Source organism: Asterias amurensis, chromosome 7 (assembly GCF_032118995.1).
Source record: "Asterias amurensis chromosome 7, ASM3211899v1".
Lineage (NCBI taxonomy): Eukaryota > Metazoa > Echinodermata > Asteroidea > Forcipulatida > Asteriidae > Asterias > Asterias amurensis.
The window spans coordinates 9753536-9774316 of record NC_092654.1 but is presented as its reverse complement, the minus strand read 5'-3'; the positions used below and the strand labels follow the sequence as shown (position 1 = coordinate 9774316).

The 20781-nt window shown below is 41.1% G+C and overlaps 2 protein-coding genes across 3 annotated transcripts in view; one reads left to right on the top strand and one right to left on the bottom strand.

Moving 5' to 3' along the window:
• The window catches only part of LOC139940110 (uncharacterized), a 28744-nt gene extending 25902 nt beyond the window's left edge, over positions 1-2842 (top strand). The window contains exon 9 of the mRNA XM_071936356.1: positions 95-2842. Within this exon, the coding sequence (XP_071792457.1) occupies positions 95-187 (93 nt within the window). The 3' untranslated portion in view covers positions 188-2842. The remainder of the gene's footprint in view (positions 1-94) is intronic.
• Positions 2843-5977: 3135 nt separating this feature from the next.
• Positions 5978-18359, bottom strand: LOC139939726 (syntaxin-17-like). 2 transcript variants are annotated; one of them, XM_071935817.1, is made up of 7 exons: positions 18196-18359; positions 15565-15828; positions 14934-14999; positions 12788-13031; positions 11931-12115; positions 9963-10049; positions 5978-9538 (listed from the first exon to the last, which is right to left on the bottom strand). In XM_071935817.1, the coding sequence occupies exons 2-7, from the start codon at positions 15727-15729 to the stop codon at positions 9263-9265; spliced, it is 1023 nt and encodes a 340-aa protein (XP_071791918.1). In that variant the 5' UTR covers positions 15730-15828; positions 18196-18359; the 3' UTR covers positions 5978-9262. The 2 variants fall into 2 exon arrangements, with proteins under 2 accessions (XP_071791918.1, XP_071791917.1); XM_071935816.1 differs by having other exon boundaries at positions 15565-15808.
• Positions 18360-20781: the final 2422 nt, after the last annotated feature.

The following is a 20781-nucleotide window of genomic DNA, read 5'->3' as shown; positions in this document are numbered from 1 at the left end:
GAGCCCCGCTACCCAAGGTATCATGATATGACACCAGTGATTTGGGCTGAATTGAATTGTGTTTTGTTCTATTTTTTTTTTAATGTCCACGCAGGGTTGGATCAGTGATGTGACGGATGCTTTAAATTCATCGATAGAAGTGACTTCACAAAACCCTCGAGGAGATACGTTTGAAACAATCGCTTGAGAGACTGGTACAAGTTAACTATTGTGCAATATCGGTATGGCTGATGGAATAACTCATTCGACTTTATAATTATACGGCGCACTAAATGATACACATTTTTAACATAATTGGCCACGTGGCTATGCTTGAAAGCACCCCAATTTCTAAAATGTCATAAAGAAAATCAGTATATCAGACCCCATTGAAAAACTAAATCAAATCGCTTTGAATGTACAATTTCTTATTGAACAAAATATTTGATATTTCGACTCACCTCTCAGAAGTCGTCCTATTCGGTTACTTTAAATACGAGTTTGTTGCCGCCCTTGATTTCCAAAACTTTAACTTTCCCGGTATCAACTAATTTTGTTTGTAAGATGTCTATATATTGATATAACCTTATTATGCTTTGAGTGGAATAAACTGATTAGCTATAAACATGTTTAAGAAAAGAAAACTGGCGGGCTTTAATTACATTACTGATAGGTTGAAATAATGTATGTAACTATACACCTGAGAGTTGACTATACACTGTTTACAAGAAAGGGGACAAATAGTTCTTGCCCTGATAATTGACCCTATAGCATAGTCTTTCTCAGAGGAAAAGAAAACACATACAAATACTAAATGGCCTGACGTTTCGACCCTAGCAGAGTCTTTCTTTAAAGGCAGTGGACACTGTTGGTAATTACTCAAAATATTTACTAGCATAAAACCTTACTTGGTAACGAGTAATGGGGAGAGGTTGGTAGTATAAAACCTTGTGAGAAACGGCTCCCTCTGAAGTAACGTAGTTTTCGAGAAAGATGTAATTTCCCACGAATTTGATTTCGACACCTAAGGTTCAGAATTTGAGGTCTCGAAATCAAGCATCTGAAAGCACACAACTTCGTGTGACAAGGGTGTTTTTTCTTTTATTATTATCTCGCAACTTCGTCCACCGATTGAGCTCAAATTTTCACAGGTTTGTTATTTTATGCATATGTTGAGATACAGCAAGTGAGAAGACTGGTCTTTGACAACTACCAATTGTGTCCAGGTGTCTTTAAGGCTCAATGACAACACAACAAACTTGAACAGGTAACTTATTAGTGTAACATAGTTACCTTCTTCCCATGATATTCAAGAAGTGAGGTGCAAATACGTGAATAGAGAAAAGAGAGAGGGAAAGAGAGCGAGTCAGAAAGCACACAGAAAAAGGAAGGTGGAAAACAATAAATAGGGAGACAAAGGGAGGGGGTTTTGAGGAAAGGGGGGCTGGAATAACCACAAGAAGATGGAAACACAAAGGACAAAATCAAGGGTGGGAAGAGGGGCAAAGTAGTAAATTAGTGTATAAGGCAGACTAAAAAGGGGATATCTGTGGGGGAAAGGAAACTACAAAGACAAAAGGAGGTTATTAGTAATTTTATCCTTGGGTGTCCAGATCATTGAATGGTCTGAGGGAGACATATTTACAACGAAAACATAGTGAAGTTGTCCCACACTGTTCTTGATGGTTACCAGAAACCCACCCATAAATATTGTATGGCTGTATTATATTGGACAACGCACAATCAATATATCAATATGCCAAATATGTTATGCATTCCTTAAAATATTCATGTACTCGCTATGTAGGTCACCATTGGCTCTAAATCAACGATATAGGGCAGTTTTTTATAATGGTTCCACATAATTGACGATTACACATGTATGATCAAGGAGCTGTCAACGCGTTGGTTACATGGCCAGTCGATATATAAATAAGTGAATTATTAATCGAGTATAGATTACTATGATAAATAACCTTTTTGAATAATACAAGCCCACAGGTCTGCTGTGTGCATTTAATATTAATATAAGGATGTATGGTTCCTTCAGATGCTTGATATACGTTCTCTTTAAGGCACTGGACACCATTGGCAATATTGTCAAAGTGTTCTCACTTGGTATATCCCATCATAACCAGAAAATAACAAGCCTGAACATTTTGGGCTCAATATTGGTCATCGAAGTTGCGAGAAAATGATGAAGGAAAAAACACCCTTGTTGGACGAATTTGAACAAAAGACTTCTAGCTAGAAGTTTTTTAATATTTTAGTGAGAAATTACTTCTTTCTCAATACGTTACTTCAGAGAGAGTCGTTTCCCACAATGTTGTATACTATCAAAAGCTCTCCAATGCTCGTTTACAAGTCAGTTTTTAAGTTAATATTTGTTTTGAGTAATAACCAAACGTGTACCTTCCTTTTAATGACTTTAAAAAGCATCAAAAAACAAGTATGCGCGTGTTTGAATGATTGGTGGTCTAAGTACGCCACTTACTGCGCATGACAAACAACCACTACCACAAAAGTCATTTTCGAATCCACGGCTTCGCTCCAGATTCGATTCAGGCTAGCTTGGCCCCGCGGTTGTTTTGACAATATTGCACTTGCTTTGCATACGCACTCAGGTCTTCAGACGAGAGGGTGGAGTCTGAAGCCGAATCCAAAGCAGAAGCCGTGGTTTCGAAAAGGGCCTAAAAATTCCACGTGTTCTTCGTAGCTTTGTTTATAATTTAACCACGGTTCCTATAGCTCCATCATCTGCCCCAGGTATTGTTGAATTATGCTGATTAATATTCGAATTGATGTTCATATTTTGTTTCAATGCCTGATCTGTATATTCTATGATGGTAAATAAAGAACAATCAACAGGGAAAATTGTGTTTTTTTCTTTTGATTGGAGTTATTCTACTCCGTTTATGCTACAAACGACAACATTGTGTTTAAGATTGGTGCTCCCGTTTTTCTGACGTTTATTCTTTAACAACAATAGGGAAATGTTTTGTACTTTGAGTTGCAAATTATTTCTTTAAAGGTCAACATTAGACTTGTGTACAAATCGTTGTCGAGGTGATAGTGAAACGGCTTTCTCGTGAGACTGCTTCTCCTGCTCTCACGACTATCCCAATGGGTTATTGGCAAAAGACATACATTCAACGACTTGTCCATAAGTCTAGGTCAACCTTCGTTCGATTCGGATAAAAAAAAACATTATTTCCACAACAACAAGGAATGACAGAAAAAAACAAAATCGTAGTATAATTGATCGAATGATGAAACACTAAAATCTCCCGGGTCATAATTGAACCAACTTTAAGCATTCTAACAGTTAACCAGCTGCTAAGAAATCGGATGAGAATGGATTCCGGATCCCAGAGGGACTGACCCGTTTCTGGGTCAGTGTAACCAGAACAGGTGTCAAATGACCCAGAAATGGCTCTGACGCTAACTATATACCCCTCTTCTAATACCAGTTTCCGGGTCAACCTGACTAAAAATGGGTCAGGCCCTCTGACACACAGAACCTTGGAGAATTTTTCTTTGTTGTATTTGGATTTTGTTTCGTATAATCTTTTAAAAACAAGTTGCGCTTGCGGAGTTTGTAGAGTGCAGTGCAACTTGAGAGGAACTCCGGTGTTTGTGAGATCATTTGCCTATTGGCTTACGTTAATTTACATAACAGACAAAGCATGCGTTGTATTATTTGTCTTTACCTGACGTTCAAAGATTCAACTGAATCCTGGACCAGACGGCGTTTTGTATCCATCCTCACGCAAGCTTTCTATTGTTTTGCTGTTGTACCGCCTGGGACGTTAATAAAGAAAGTCAACTCAAAATAAACTTGCTTTACTCATTATTTATGACGGGGTTATCAATTTATTTAAACAATATAGTTTTCAATTTACACTATTAAGAAATAGAGATCCCGAACCCAACGATACAACACCCAGAAGTTGTAAAACACCATGGAATAAAAAAGCAACATATTGTAATCGTACCTGGTTTCAACCCAAAAAGCAAAATCAATTTAATTGTTAATACATGAATACTTATCTTAGATCTTACCTATTATTACAAAATGAGCTTAAGGTTACACTTTGGTGGAAATGGGGACTGCATGCCACATGGACGTTAGATACAATAATAAAAAACGTTTGAATTACACTTTCTGATTCCAAAATAACAGTATAACTATGTCACCAACTGGGTGTACGTTTATGTGTAACGGCCATTTGAATTCAATCTTTTTCAGGAAAAAGTTTCGACCCAACAAGACCCATGGAATCTTGACGTTTCGATTAATGTGCTTTGTATATTTTCAGGAAAATTCCATGGCCCAATTTACTTCCTAATCGTATTTGTACAATGTCAACTCAAACTATTGAAAATAATGCTTGAGATATCTCCAACTAAACGTAAACGTATTAGTTATTGTACAGACATGAGTGAAATGCTTATGAAATAGGTGATGGGGGCAGACAAACTCATGTGCGTTTGAAACATGAATAAAGTAACAGATGCGTTGTGTTTCACTCCAAAACCAGTAAGAGAAATTCTTAGATAGTAAGATAGCAAGTGAATTCTGCATCACAAAGATCGTCATTATATAGACAACTATATAAAGCAATTAAATACAAGCAAAATAGATTCCCGTCTTTTTCAAAAATAAAAGGTCGACAAGTTACGGTCAAAAAGTGTGTTTAAAACCATGGAATGTATCACCGTTAACAATTTCAGGGACAGAATTGACCAGGATTCCGGATCCCATTGGGCCTGACCATTTCTGGGTCACTTTGGCCCAGAAATTGTGTCAAAGTGACCAATAAACTCTGACAAACTGGTGCATCATCTGAGCACAATCTAAATTGTGAACTAGTTTCCAGAAGTAGGTCAGGCCAAATGGGCTCAGGAGTCTGGGTTGAATTTGATCCAGGAGGTTTTTAAGAGTGAACATGACACCCTACTTCCGTTTTCGATTCACCACAAACAAAAACGCGCTTAGAAAACAGTGACAAAAAATAGTACAATTTGTGAAAAACAGAGATAGATAATTAGATCTGGATTAAGGTTTTGAGAGACTGGAGGAGTTATTAAGAACACGGTGTGATGTGGATTAACAACTAAGATGCCTTGAAGCTTGTGTTCTCCAGTCTTGTTCTCGTCTTGTAAACAAGACAAGGGTTCAAACAACTAGAAGCTCAACCATCCTTCGGGGCCAGAACACAGGTCGAAAACACAAAGTATCTAACCGGTTTTTGTTTTGGTCTTTTTTTATGATATGCAAATAATATATGATTGACTTGCTCTTAAAGGCAGTGGACACTATTGGTAATTACTCAAAATAATTATTAGCATAAAACCTAACTTGGTAACGAGTAATGGGGAGAGGTTGGTAGTACAAAACATTGTGAGAACCGGCTCCCTCTGAAGTGGAGTAGTTTTCGAGAAAGAAGTAATTTTCCACGAATTTGATTTTGAGACCTCAAGTTTAGAATTTGAGGTCTCGAAATCAAGCATCTGAAAGCACACAACTTCGTGTGACAAGGGCGTTTTTTTCTTTCATAGTTATCTCGCAACTCCGACGACCAATCGAGCTCAAATTTTCACAGGTTTGTTATTTTATGCATATGTTAGGAGACAGCAAGTGAGAAGGCTGGACTTTGACATTTACCAGTGTCCACTGGCTTTAAAACAGCAACTTTTAGGCCTCTGATGCGAGAAATACGAGGTTTTCCCTTTCTAAAAAAAACACAAATCACGATGTCTGTTAATCGTCTGCCTCATTGGTGGGTTTAAAAGCTGATCAGAGCTGTGTAATGAGAGAATTGGACTGCTTGCAAGTAAAGGCCATTTGGGTACTAAAAAACGCATGTGCGCACACAGGGTGCCAGACTATAGACTGTACGTTTGGTTGTGCTACATGAAACGAAAAGGCGACGAGCAACAACGTGACTAAAGAAAACTGTCCCTCCAAGTTGGAACCCTCTCAGTAAACAACTCTGAAACAGGTGAGTTTATTCTCTATATAAGCACAAATATTTAGCACAAATATTTCCTGAACATTTTTGTTCAACTTGACTATAATACAGCAATAGTGTAAATTCATTAAAACTATTCCGGTGTGGCAGCTAAGAGATTCTGTTCCCCCGGAAATTCTGTTCTCACACATGGCGAACTGTGCACAAAACTTCTTCTTGTTCTGGATCTGGATTTAATATTCTCAACGCTCTAATTAGAGCAAACCGATAAGAGAAGATGTTGAAGAAATTTCAGTTTTAGTTGTGGGAGGAAAACCCCAGAGAATTATATCAGGGAAAACCCACGCAGTCAAATAGGGACTGAAAACCCAATCCACATAGTGCCCTGTTGGATTCGAACCGGGGTCCTAGAGGTGGAAGGTGAGGCAATAACACACGACAGCACCGTCATTTGAATAAACCTCATCCATGTTAAATTCCCATTTGGGGGACAGAATCTCTAGCAAAAGATTTCCCATTAAAGGCAATGGACACTATTTATTGGTAATTACTCAATAGTGTCCAGTGTCTTTAACAGAACACAAGCTCAAAACTTCAAAGTACTGACTATAAGTGAATTCAAACTCCTCAAGAGAAATTCTACTTTGGCTAAGATTTCCCACTTGTTGATAAAACAAATTAAAAGCATTTAAACTGTTTTCTGTTGAGTGAAACAACTGCACCCTTTATTGTAGGCGTAATATTTGGTCCTTGGAGGTTTTTTTTTGTTATTAAAGACACTGGACACTATTGATAATTGTCAAAGACCAGTCTTCTCACTTGGTGTATCTCAACATACATGCATAAAATAACAAACCTGTGAAAATTTGAGCTCATTAATTGGTCGTCGAAGTTGCGAGCTAAAACTAAAAGAAAAAACACCCTTGTCACTTGAAGTTGTGTGCTTTCAGATGCTTGACTTCGAGACCTCAAAATCTAATTCCAAGGTCTCGAAATAAAATTTGTGGAAAATTACTTATTTCTTGAAAACTATGTTACTTCAGAGGGAGCCGTTTCTCACAACGTTTTATACTATCAACCTCTCCCCTTTACTCGTTACCAAGTAAGGTTTTATGCTAACAATTATTTTGAGTAATTACCAATAGTGTCCACTGCCTTTTATTAAGTACAAAGGCTGACCTACATGTACACATGTTGAAGGCTCTACATTTCATGCCTTTATTAATAATCGGAAACCACACTTGGGAAAGATTTCCATATCCTGCCACCACCTTTTTTACCCACTTTTTACCAAAGGGAATATTTCTTTTGAGTAAATTAGATACTTTAAAAAAAAATTACATATGAACAATTGGTGACAGGATACAGAATTGTTTCCGGCCGTTGGCTTTACATATTTCTGCTAAGAAAGCATACAACAACGTTCACAAAAACAAAAAGTCATCATCAGTTAAATGAAATCATGGTAGCAATCTCATGGGATAACTTTCCGTATGGCGCCACCACTTTTTCACTCATTTTTACAAAAAGGGATATATCAATGAGGTAAATTACTCAGTATATTATTACATATCGAATGAAAAAGTGGTGGCGTCATGCAGAAACTAGAAGACATAGTTATTGTCGTAACTACAAGTATGCTTTTCCATTCTTATGTCAATTGTCAGATATTCAACTTCCTACATTGACCATTAATTGCCTGAAACTCTTTTCTGTTCAGTTTTCTTGTGAATGGTTTCACACACTCAGTTTAAAGGCACTGGACACTATTGGTAACTGTCAAAGACCAGTCTGCGCACTTGGTGTATCTCAACATATGCATTAAATAAATTGTGCAAATTCGAACTCAATTGGTCGAAACGAAAAAACACCCGTCACACAAAGTTGTGTTCTTTCAGATGTTTGATTTTGAGACCTCAAAATCTAATTCTGAGGTCTTGAAATCAAATTCGTGGAAAATAACTTCTTTCTCGAAAACTACATCACTTCAGAGGTAGCAGTTTTTCACAATGCTTTATTCTAGCAACCTCTTTCCATTACTTGTTACCAAGTGATAATTTGAGTATAGATTACCAAAAGTGTCCACTGGCTTTAAGTACAAAGACTGAACTACATGTACACATGGTGAAGGCTCTACAGTTCAGGCATTTATTAAAATTTGTAATCGGAAACCACACTTAGATTAGGAAAGATTTCCATGTCCTGCTACAACTTTTTTACCCATTTTTACCAAAAAAGGAATATATCATTTGAGTAAATTAGATACAAATTTGTCTTATTACATATGAAAAATCGATGGCAGGATACAGAGTTGTTTCCGGCCGTTGTGCTTGACACCTTTCTGCTAAGAATGCTTATAACAAAATTCACAATAATAACAGAAAATTATCAACAGTAAATGAAATCATAAAAGTAATCTCATTAATTTCAAATACTGTTGTAACTATGCTTTTCCATTCCTATGTCAAGTGTCAAATTTAAACTTCCTACATTGACCAATAACTTTCTGAAACTCTTTTGGGCGGAGTTTTCTTGTAAAAGGTTTCACACACTCAATTTAAACCCCTCCTTTTCTTGGCAACATCTCCATTCTCCAGCGAGTTGACCACATGAATTCACTTAACGGATAACTTCCCGTATGGCGCCACAACTTTTTCACTCAACAAAAAGGGATATCTCATTAAGATAAAATTAGATACTTTATTAACTCATATCGAATGAAAAAGTGGTGGCACCATACTGAAACTTTTCCCAAAGAAATTCGTAATTGAATGGTTCAATCAATACATTTAATGGCCCTCTGCTTGCTCCTCCCCCGCCCCCCCCCCCAAAAAAAAAAAAAAAAGATGAAAAGAAAAAATAACACCACTAGTGTAGATACCTCCACCACATGATATCATATAACATGTATTTTTGTATGTATATTTTGGTGTTTGCCTGGAAAAGGACAATAGGTTCTACACCCTTCTTGTAGGCACACAAAGTACCTTTCCCAGTAACAAAGGGCCGTAAATAACTTGAATGGCTCCTGACAAAAGAAAACATGTCAAATTACCCCAAAGAGATGTTTTCCCATCTATTCAGAATTAAACCTCCCAATGCTGACCAATGAATGGCAGAAACCTGACCAAACTTTCACACTCAATAGTCTTGACACACAATAATTTGTTCGTCGCATCCTTCTTTCAAGCACACAATGACTTGTCTATGCCAGACATCCAATGAGTAAGAAAACATGGAGTCACATTTTACTACAACACCATAACCTAGCATGACCATCAATACAGTATCAAATCTTCAAGAATACTTCATCTTGTTTTCTTGACTTCATTATTCAACCCTGGATCAGACGATGTTCTCCTTCTACTCTCAGCGGTTTGTTCCCTCATCTCTTCCAGCTCCAAACTTGCCTGCCTGTCTTTCTTTTTCTTCAAGAACCTACCACTGGCGTAGCCTAGAGCACCCCCACCCAGAGCAGCGACAGTTCCCACCTTCATGCCTGCATAAAGGCCCACTGGACCCCCAAGACATCCTCCAATGATAGCCCCACTGACTGGAAAGAGAGCAGCTTTAAGAGTGGAAGCCTGCCATAGGAACAGATGTAAACATATAGTTTTTGTATAAGTGGGCAACCATATTTTGTAATGACTCAATCATTAGTAGGATTTGAAACTTTGCATGGTGGAAATACGATATAGAAAGGTTTGCGGTAACACCATGTAATGACTATCTCTAATGAGTTGGGGTGGTTCTGAAAAGAACCGTACGTTTCAACTCGACGGAGAAAAGATGACGATCAGAAGACGATCAGAGCATACTGATTTAAATGTCGAGTTGAAACCAACGGCTCTTTTCAGAACCACCCCAACTCATTAGAGATAGTCATTACATGGTGGTACTGCAAACCTATGTTGACTTAATCATTGATGGTAAAAAATTGAAACCAAGTTGGTTTTCAGCTGGTATGGCTGCTGCAACAAGTAACCTTTTTTTTTCATTCAAACATACCTTTATAAGATACCTGCGACCTGTAGACACATGATCTTGTGATTTGTCAACATGATCCTCAATGCTGTCGACTATTTCACCCTGAACCTTTAAAAAGAGAAAATGTCATCCATGAAAAAGTTAATTCAGTGACATTTCAACAGATTAAATTAGAAACAAGACTAAGTGATTGAAAGCATGGGACGTCTGCTTCCCTCCTGTAAGCCCTTTAATAAAGTGCTACATGAATTCGTCACATAATGTGTATTATCTTCCAGTATGCGCTAGTCCTCCAATCAGATGCTCAAACGGGAATGTGATATGAGATGATAACCTACTCCAAGTTTTTATATTGCACTCTGCGTATTGTGAGTGTCATCACTGCGTCACGCTCCGCATACGGTCAGTGCAAAAAATTACATTCTAAACTTTGCGTCTGCAAAATCTTTAAAAAAAACATAACCTAACCTCATTGACTTAATGAGGCTGGAAGATAAACATTTATCCATCACACTTGCGCTCGTGGAATACAGAAAAATATAGCGCGTCTGCATCCCATATCCAACTCTGCCTTCAGCCTTGTTGGATATGGGACGCAGAAGTGCTATATTTTTCTGTGTTCCACTCATGCTTGTGTGATAACTTATAATAACTTCAAAACCGGTCTTTAAAAAGTGTCTCTCTTTGTTAAAGTGCTTCTGAAAGCCTCATTCATGGATACGTACGCTACATGTATGCAAGACTACATTATTATATTCAACCCCCTCGGATGCCCACACTACTCAGGTTGTATCATAAATTGAGCATAAACTTAAACCCTGGGTTTACGGCAGTATTTGGTCCTATGCCTTCAGACTGGCATCCCCTGACAAATCTATTGACATAATGGGGACATTTCAAAGATTGGGCTAGACAGCCAACAAGGAGCAGGCTCAAATTTTGTTTCATTTTTTTTGTTCCTGGTTCACCCCAACATAAATATCTTGAATTATAACACCCCTTGCAAGTATTGTGCCTGCTCATTGGTTTAGAGCGCGTCACATGACATGTCTTAGTTTTGCTAGACGACGGCCGTGTGATAGAGCGTCGGTTTGCCATGCGCTAGTCCGAAGACTAGCACATGGCGCCGTGCGCTAGTCCGACAGACTAGCACACGGCGTGCAGTACCCAGACGTCCGTTGCGTGTACGAGGATGATAAATTAATAGTCTGTAACCATTTCGGATTGTCCGACACTACATGCAACACAGTAGGTAAAAGTGTTTGCAATCTGTGTTCGCGTCGTCCGTGGATTGTAGCATTCAGGTCTGTAACTTAATAATAATAATACAGGTTTTAGAAATGTTTGGGGTGTTATAAAACAAATATTGACTGCTTTTACTCGTGCAATGGTTAAAAACTATGACTCCCTCGGTGATCCCCGGAGCGTTCTATTTTCCCTCGGCTTCGCCTCGGGAAAATAGAACGCTCCGTGGATCACCTCGGGAGTCATAGTTTTAACCATAGCACTCGAAGCAGTCAATATTTGTGTACTATGCGAATTGGAAAATGAACTGTATTTTATTTATACACCATTCTGTATGAGGCACTGTATACTCAGTACTTGCCCGATTTTATTTCAGGAAAAACCCCCCAGCCAAATCACTCGGGTGGGATTCGAACCTCAGCCTTTGCATTGAGAGCAGACCCCATTTTCATAGAGCTGCTTAAGCACAAAAAAGCTCAGCACAGCAGAGTTATGCTTACTATAAGGTTAGCAGCCGAAATGACATGTCACATGTACAATTTGTGACTGGTATCCTGCTCATTGTTGCTAAGCAGGAATTTTTAAGCCATATTTTCTGCTGGAGCAGCTCTATGGTATTGGGCCAAGACGTCTTACCACTAGACCATCGAGTTAGCTCGAAGGCTAGAGTGAACTTGGGTTTTTGATGTCTACTGGGCACTATGTACAATGCTCTCTCACTAATATAACAACTGTTTCCCTCACCCTAACGTGTGTAGCAAACTCATGAATGACTGAGTTTAATGAGATTAGATCGTTGTGAAGATTCTCCCATGCTTCTAATGACGCCTTGCTTTGTGCATCTGCTTGCTGCTGCATCAAACATTCCAACTGGCGTTCTGACTCGGCTTGGTGGGTGTCTTCAGGAATGGTTTCTTGTGCATTAATGACTACATAACAAACAAGGGAGACATGAGTGAAGAATAAGTATCATTAAAATGTTTTCCAATAGAAATAAACAAAAGAGTGTTATTTTTCAGCACTTGAATATAAGTATCACATGTTGATCTGCTTGCAAAATTATCATTTACTGCATTTTCAATCTTTACAAATACCATGTCAATAACCCCAAAATACTGTGATAACTGACACACCAAGAATTTATTGAGAGTTTGTTTGATGTTTGCAACCTGATAACTGTTTTATTTCACTGTATTATATTTCAATGTTCCAATTCATTAAGGCCGGTTCATACATGTACCTTTTGAGACTTGGCACAAAATTGCAACAAATAATTCGCATCATTTGACTTGTGCTGAACTCCTGCCAAACATTCGCTGCTAAAACAGCCCTGTGACGTCAAAATTTGTATCGCATTCGCAGGAAGTACGAACCGGGCTTTACTCTGTTTCACCGTTTCATTTCACTGTATTTTTCAGTAATCTGTTTGACCAATTTGTTTCAATGGCCTGTTTCACTATATTGTTTCACTGTTCAGTTTCTGTAGCCTCCAACAGGGCTTCAACTAAACTCATCCCTAGTTCAATAGTTAGAATTCCAACATAAAAGTAAGCCCAAATTCATTCATTTAAACACAAATAACCGTTCAAGAATTTACAAACCTTCAAATTCATCGCTGGAACCAAAATTTCTGTGTCTCAACATTGAGTCCCCTTGTGATACAAAGTTCCTAGTCTGAGCACCCCCTAGTGGTGCTTGCTCAGTATCAGTCATCTCAAGGAAATCAACAACAGCATGGATTGCTTCCTCTTTCACAGGGGACACCCTACTATCAAAGGACGGGAGATCTTCTTCTCTAATAAGGCTCCTTGTCTTTTCCATCTCACGTATGTTTGCTTTTAGTTGCTGTTGATAAATTACACAAAAGTGTTAACCCTTTTGCAAAATCAAGAGAAATACAACAAATAAACAAACTACAAAATATTTTTCAGAATCCAAGGAAAAGGGGGAAAAAATGGGGGTGAGGACACAATGCCACATATTGAAGACCAAAAAAAGGTCACAATAAATAGCCTTGCTTCAACCATGATATATAGTATTCAAGTTATCCCTTAAATACAGGTTACCTTCCTCAGTCATTATAAAAATGAATCAGAGTAACTGATGGTCAATAATGGATTTACCTGGACTGTTTGCTGGGCATTATTTTGCCATTAAAACGCACCATACTGCTGGTCAATAACAGGTTTACCTGAACTGTTTGCCAGGCATTAGTTTGCTATTATAAAACATTTATAAAGCCATCAGTTATTGGTTCTTTCTTATCCCTGTTGGATACAGCTCCGGGGAAACCCCATGGTTACCCGGCACACTTTCACACATCCTTATTCCACATGGTTCCGGTTGCACATTTTAAGAATACCCCAGCGTTTTATCGCTTACCCCTAGTCAAGAGCACGGGTTGCCCTTACCCGGGGTTGCCCTTACCAGGGGTTGCCATTAGCCGGGGTTGCCCTTACCCGGGGTTGCCCTTACCCGGGGTTGCCATTAGCCGGGGTTGCCATTAGCCGGGGTTGCCCTTACCCGGGGTTGCCCTTAGCCGGGGTTGCCCTTAGCCGGGGTTGCCCTTACCCGGGGTTGCCCTTACCCGGGGTTGCCCTTACCAGGGGTTGCCATTAGCCGGGGTTGCCCTTACCCGGGGTTGCCCTTACCCGGGGTTGCCCTTACCCGGGGTTGCCCTTACCTGGGTTGCCCTTACCAGGGGTTGCCATTAGCCGGGGTTGCCCTTACCCGGGGTTGCCCTTACCCGGGGTTGCCATTAGCCGGGGTTGCCCTTACCCGAGGTTGCCCTTACCCGGGGTTGCCCTTACCCGGGGTTGCCCTTACCCGGGGTTGCCCTTACCCGGGTTGCCCTTACCAGGGGTTGCCATTAGCCGGGGTTGCCCTTACCAGGGGTTGCCATTAGCCGGGTTGCCCTTACCCGGGGTTGCCATTAGCCGGGGTTGCCCTTACCCGGGGTTGCCCTTACCCAGGGATGCCCTTACCAGGGGTTGCCATTAGCCGGGGTTGCCCTTACCCGGGGTTGCCCTTACCCGGGGTTGCCCTTACCTGGGTTGCCCTTACCAGGGGTTGCCATTAGCCGGGGTTGCCCTTACCCGGGGTTGCCCTTACCCGGGGTTGCCATTAGCCGGGGGTTGCCCTTACCCGGGGTTACCCTTACCCGGGGTTGCCCTTACCCGGGGTTGCCCTTACCCGGGGTTGCCCTTACCCGGGGTTGCCCTTACCCGGGGTTGCCCTTACCCGGGTTGCCCTTACCCGGGGTTGCCCTTACCAGGGGTTGCCATTAGCCGGGGTTGCCCTTACCAGGGGTTGCCATTAGCCGGGTTGCCCTTACCCGGGGTTGCCATTAGCCGGGGTTGCCCTTACCCGGTGTTGCCCTTACCCGGGGTTGCCATTAGCCGGGGTTGCCCTTACCCGGGGTTGCCCTTACCCGGGGTTGCCCTTACCCGGGGTTGCCCTTACCCGGGTTGCCCTTACCAGGGGTTGCCATTAGCCGTGTTTGCCCTTACCCGGGGTGCCATTAGCCGGGGTTGCCCTTACCAGGGGTTGCCATTAGCCGGGGTTGCCCTTACCGGGGGTTGGCCTTACCCGGGGTTGCCCTTACCCGGGGTTGCCATTAGCCGGGGTTGCCATTAGCCGAGGTAGATCAGGGGTAAAGCAATCCAAGTGTGAAACGGCTGGTCGTTAATCCCCAAGGTTGCTCCCAGGGAATAGAGTAGAGTAACTGCTGGTCAATAATTGATTTACCTGAACTGTTTGCCGGGCATTAATTTGCTCTGTAGTAAGCTTCTCCCAGTTTCTTTGTTTGTGAAACTAAAGAAAACAAAAGGCAAATATTATTACAACAAGAACATTGTTTGCCAGGTATTCCTGTGTCTCGCTGAGATGGTCTGTTTTGAATGTAAGCAATTTGCAAGCAAGATTTGGAATAAAGTTAAGTACAATGTCTTGTTTGATTGGTCACAAGTGAGCACTTAAATTGGATTTACCAAAACTAAAAACAATGAATGGTTCAGGGGGGTCGGGCCAAGATTTTGTATAGCATCACTTCACTACACAAGCAGAACATACTTCGTTAACAAGAACTTGTACGAGCTCTTCAGCTCTTCCCAGAAGTCTTGGATGAGACCGACTGGGGCTGAGCAAAATTAAGGTTAAGGCAAATAACGTACATAAGCATTTCAACCAGTCTCTCTTCGCCCACCTTTAATTTTCCTTCAGTCCTTTGCAGACGAATCAAATCACTCCTCAATAATTGATATATTGGTTTCTTTCCTAAACTCAGTTACCCAAAACAAGTTACAAAACCACAACCAATTCCATCAATACCAGAAATAGTCTGAAGCAGTGAATAATATTGACATGAGAATCACAATACCTTCACAATGTTGACTTTGTGTTGCCGTAGTCTCTCTAAATCTGTTGGGACGACAATTTTGGTGAACTTGAGCACGGACGGCTCAACACGTTTTAATGACTGAGAACCCTGCGTTGTGTCATACAGACTACTAGTCATGCAGTCCTCCTCACCAAACGCAGCCATGGTGTCCACTAATTTGCCAGAGCAAACAAGACTCCTGCTTGTGTTGACTTACAGTGTGTTTCCTGCCTTCTGGTTGTTCCTGGGAGTATAACAATCACGCTAGAATATCAATCAAAATACTACATCAATGTTTGGCCAATGTCACAAACTTGACCCAATTTCATGGCTATGCTTACCGTAAGCAAAAAATCGGCTCTTGCGGAAGCAGAGAATTCTGCGCTTACGTCAAGCGTACTTCATAGGTTAACAGGGAATTTTGACTTGTGCACGATACTAGGCATTCTTGCTTACACAGCTATAGTGCAGAAATATGCAAGCAGAGAACAGAAATCGTTAGCGCAGAATTTTGCGGTAGGCAGAGCCAAGACAGTGGGCCCCGGCGGCTTATCGTCTGAAAATTACAGTGGTATTTCAATTTTGTCTTATCTTGAACTAAGCTTGAATGGCTATCGACAGGCCCCACTGCAAGAAGTCTTAGATCTGTACAGACTCTATCAATCAATTTATAAACTACATGCAATTATGATGAAATGTTTTGCTTTCTTTTAAGACAATGTCAGCCTCGGAGGACTAAGGTCTCCTTGTATTTTGTCCCAAATGAATTTCTTGAAAAATCAACCATTTACCAATGATGTATTTTCCCTTTTAATTGTTCTTTTAAAAAAAATCCTCTTTATCCCGACTTAACTATTATATTTAAATGAAACTTATTTGTTTTGTCGGTCATCTTCTTTAAATTATAGGAATTGAACTAGCCTCTCAACACCAGGGCTCACTTTTATAAAGCTGTCAAGTAGATAATTCTGTTTAGCAAATAATATTCAAGTATGGTTCCAGTCGCATCAATGATAAACGGTATGGTATTTAGGGTGGTAACATGTTTCTCCTAAGCAATACATTTCTGTGCTTACTAAGTTTTTATGCTTTATGCTTTATGAAACAGGGCCCCGGCAGGTCGAGTGCGCAAGTGGTGGTTAACACATTTGCAGAATGCAGAGTATTTTGGGTTATAAATCCTTCCCAAGGTGCACAATGCTATAAATAAATAAATCACACATCGGTTAAAGGTAAAACCAACAATATAAATCTTATTTAAAGGACATCAAATGAATATTTGAGTCGTCATTCTATTTCGTAATGGTAGGCCACTCAGCCTTGAACACATCGTGTTAATCCTGCAGGGTGTATACATGTGGTGTTTTTTTTTGTGGGACTTGGGAAAACACTGAGCACACAGTGCTTTTCACAGACCAGTGTAGGGTAAAATAAAATGTAACATTGTTCTTTATCCTCAATACATCACTACTTCCCTGTCAATCTGTGGTTTCTACTATGAGTTATCACACAAGCTCGAGTGGAATACGGGCCGAAAAAAACCGCTTCTGCGTCCCATACCAACAAGGCCGAAAGCTGTTGGATATGGGACGCAGTGAGACGCACTATATTTTTCTGTAATCCACGAGCACGCTTGTGATAACAAATTTATCTTTCAGTCAACCTCATTAAGAAACAATGCACGCGCAAAATTTGGAATGTAATTTTTGCACTGACGGTATGCAGAGCGTGACGCATTGACACTCACAATACACAGAGTGCAATATAGGCCTACAAACTGGGAGTAGATTATGGCTTATTATATCACACTCCGGTTCGAGCATCTGATTGGTGGATTAGTGAGTACTGGTGGAAGATCATCATCTTCCAATACCATCTTCCTATACTGTGCAGAAACCTCCTCTGGATTATACTCGCACAGATATGATTGTATGACCCATAACTGCATAACTTGCTGGACTTTTGTTTTGTTACTGAAAGTAAAGGCTCCAACTCCCGGTAGGATTTAACACTTTGTTGAAAAGTTGTTGTGTGAATAGGTCAGTCCAAGACCGAGATAGAGACCTCTGTCGAGGCCGCAACCACTAGTACATCGTCATTGTGCCCTGCATGAAAATAGTTGGCCAGTTCCAACCTGTGGGGCTGAGTGAGCTTACTCCCATGGAGTCAATTGCGGAACAAATACAGCTCTAGGAGCACAACAACCCGTCCCCTCACTTATCCTCATTATAGGTCTAACCTAAGTCATAAGTGGCCAAGATTAAGAAGAGAACAGGTAGAGATGCAGCAAATGAAAGTGAAAAACCTGGGCATAATCGCAAGATAGTGAACATTCTTCGGGAAAGACTCAGCACAGACAGATGGCCCAATTCTCTATTAAAGGCAAATCATGGATTTATGCACATTATCAATATCATGTTAGTCTGTCACTGTCCAATGGTCAGCATGGAGCAATAGAGTTGCTCCATGGTGTCATCCGCATTCGCCATCCATGAACTTACTCAACTGACAAACTATTATAATAATATGTGGATGTGAATACCTGACGTACGGACTACGTACGACGTGTAGTGTGTACAACTTTGAAATTTCACACATCGGATTGTCAATGTCAATTTTGAGTGTGCATACCTCTAATTCCACTTGCGTAAGTTCGACATGGAAGATGGTAAATCTTTCTCGTCTCTGCATGCAGGCCGATCCTGTCCTTGATAAACCTCTACCGTCTACAGAAACAAAGGAAACCGTGAAAAGCTGTCTGGGTTAACATTTGTAGCAATCGTCATGGAATGAAGGTCGGGGAACTCCGAACGTAAACAGTGTGCACAGTACAACTAAAGAGGGCGCTATTCACTTTGCAGAGCCCGATTTATTGGGAAGGACGTCGGGTCACACATTATCAAATGGAGCATTGCAAACTGATTCAGAGGATGAAACTTAGTTTATTCTCCCAAAATCACCAAAAAGTAATGACATTCAATGAAAAACTTGGAAAAATGACACGTCCGCTTGAAGATCAATAGACCTTTATTGATGGTGTAGCCATCTTGATTTACTCCCTCTCAAATCAACCAAACCGAGGCTGGAAGGAGAAGTCTCGATCTTTTTCCGGAGGCCTAGGCCTACACCGAATTCATTGCTGGTATTATTTGATATAGTGAACATGACCAAGAGAGTGCGGCCGCATGACACAACTAGCCACCCCACCCCCGCGCCCTTCCCCCTCCGCAACCCCGCCCTCTTTATTAATATTTCTGTTGGAAGGACCGACAAGCGTGAAAGTGGTGTTTAGAAATTACCCAAAAAGGAAGGGCTGGATCTATTACAATTTGAGCTTGCTCTGTGAGGACATGTCGATGGTACAGAATACACAAAAGAGCATATTCGCATCATCTATACAATTTTGTTCGGGTTCATTGAGCGGGCACTGGAACACCACACCTATGAGATGCCCAGTTTCACTCGCACAGCCTCCTCTTTTTTGTTCGGGTTCATTGAGCGGGCACTGGAACACCACACCTATGAGATGCCCAGTTTCACTCGCGCAGCCTCCTCTTTTTTGTTCGAGTTCATTGATCTGGCACTGGAACACCACACCTATGAGATGCCCAGTTTCACTCGCACAGCCTCCTCTTTTTTGTTCGGGTTCATTGAGCGGGCACTGGAACACCACACCTATGAGATGCCCAGTTTCACTCGCACAGCCTCCTCTTGTTTCGTTTTGCTGAATGAAGTTTCCCTTGTATAGATTAGAAGACTCTGTGGTGTCTCCGCCCGGTCCCCGACGATTACGGTGCCCCACCCCTTTTACACACCCCGAAGATTCTGTCCAAAATAATAATGTTTATAATAATGGCAATTTATGTAGACTGAGAAGTTCTAGAGCTATGTCTTTTGAGACAGTTGCGACATGATGGCGCCAGTGATTGTTGGACGCCATTTTCGGTCCAAATGCAACACAACCCACATACAAAAACTGGTCCATGCAGCACCGTGTATGTGCACATCTGGGTTTTTTTTTTACACATAACAATTAATGGCTAGCCGTCTAAATAGGTGCGTTCGATTTGCTTCCCTGGGTCGACCCCGATTGGCCCCGGTACGTTCGAATAGCTTTGACGTCATTGGTCAGCCCCAAGTGCCCTGCTTGTGGAACGGATCACTTCTGGCCCGAGGTGCATGACGTCACCACGAGAGGGTGTGATTGTTCGATTAGCTCTTTTCAGAGACTCACCCAAATGAGCACCGCAGATTCGACACAGGGAAGTCGAACACACCCACACATACGGCTTTGAGAAATTCCATCTGATAGCGCCCTCTTGAATCAGCTTCCTTGCATAATTCAGTCCATGTTGATTACCGATTATGGAACACCATAGAATTATATAATAGAACTATAGAGAACTCAATACACGTAACTGCGCTAGCCCACAATGGGTTCGAATCCCTACGAGTAAAATGTATACAAAATTACCCCGTACAATGCTGGTTGTGTGAACTGGTATGTGACCTGTGTAATACGATGGGTCAGTACCATTTTCTCAACGGCAAAACAATGCTCTTCGACGCCCCTGTATTATAACTCTAGCCGAGTAACAAAATCCCCAAGGAACTTGGACTCGTATTCCTGCTATCTTGAAGGTATTGGTCAATTGGAAAGTTCGCCAGATAATTATTAACTGTTCATTTTATTCACCAAGATGACGTTGATGAAACAGTGGACACAGCAAAACACAACAAGTCTTGAGGGTTTGGACCCTGTTCGAGTTGTAAACTGCTGGGCACAGGGCCCGGACCCCGAACTGAAACTGATACGAGAGTAAGGTCCAACCTGGCGTGGCCAGAGAGTGGTCAACATACTGGAATTTATTCCCAATGGTGGCAATAGAAGCATACCTTTGTGAACACACTAAAGGGCCTTGTAGAATAAATTTTTCAAGAACTGTTTGTATATAAACTGTGTCCCTTCAGAAGCCCTGGTAGGACGTAGTGGGCTTAATCTACCTCTAACCAGAACCAGTGTTTCCTCTCCATATTTGATGGCGTCGGTGGATTCAAGTCAAGTCAAGTAAAGTCACATGTCTCACCTTCAGCCCTTCCAAAGATAAACCCACGGTGATCCCGTAAAGGTTACAGGTAGGACACATTCATTATTCTGTTTACATTTCCATTGGTAAAAATTTCCGTAGCCTGCCACCACTTTTACAAGAATTTTTC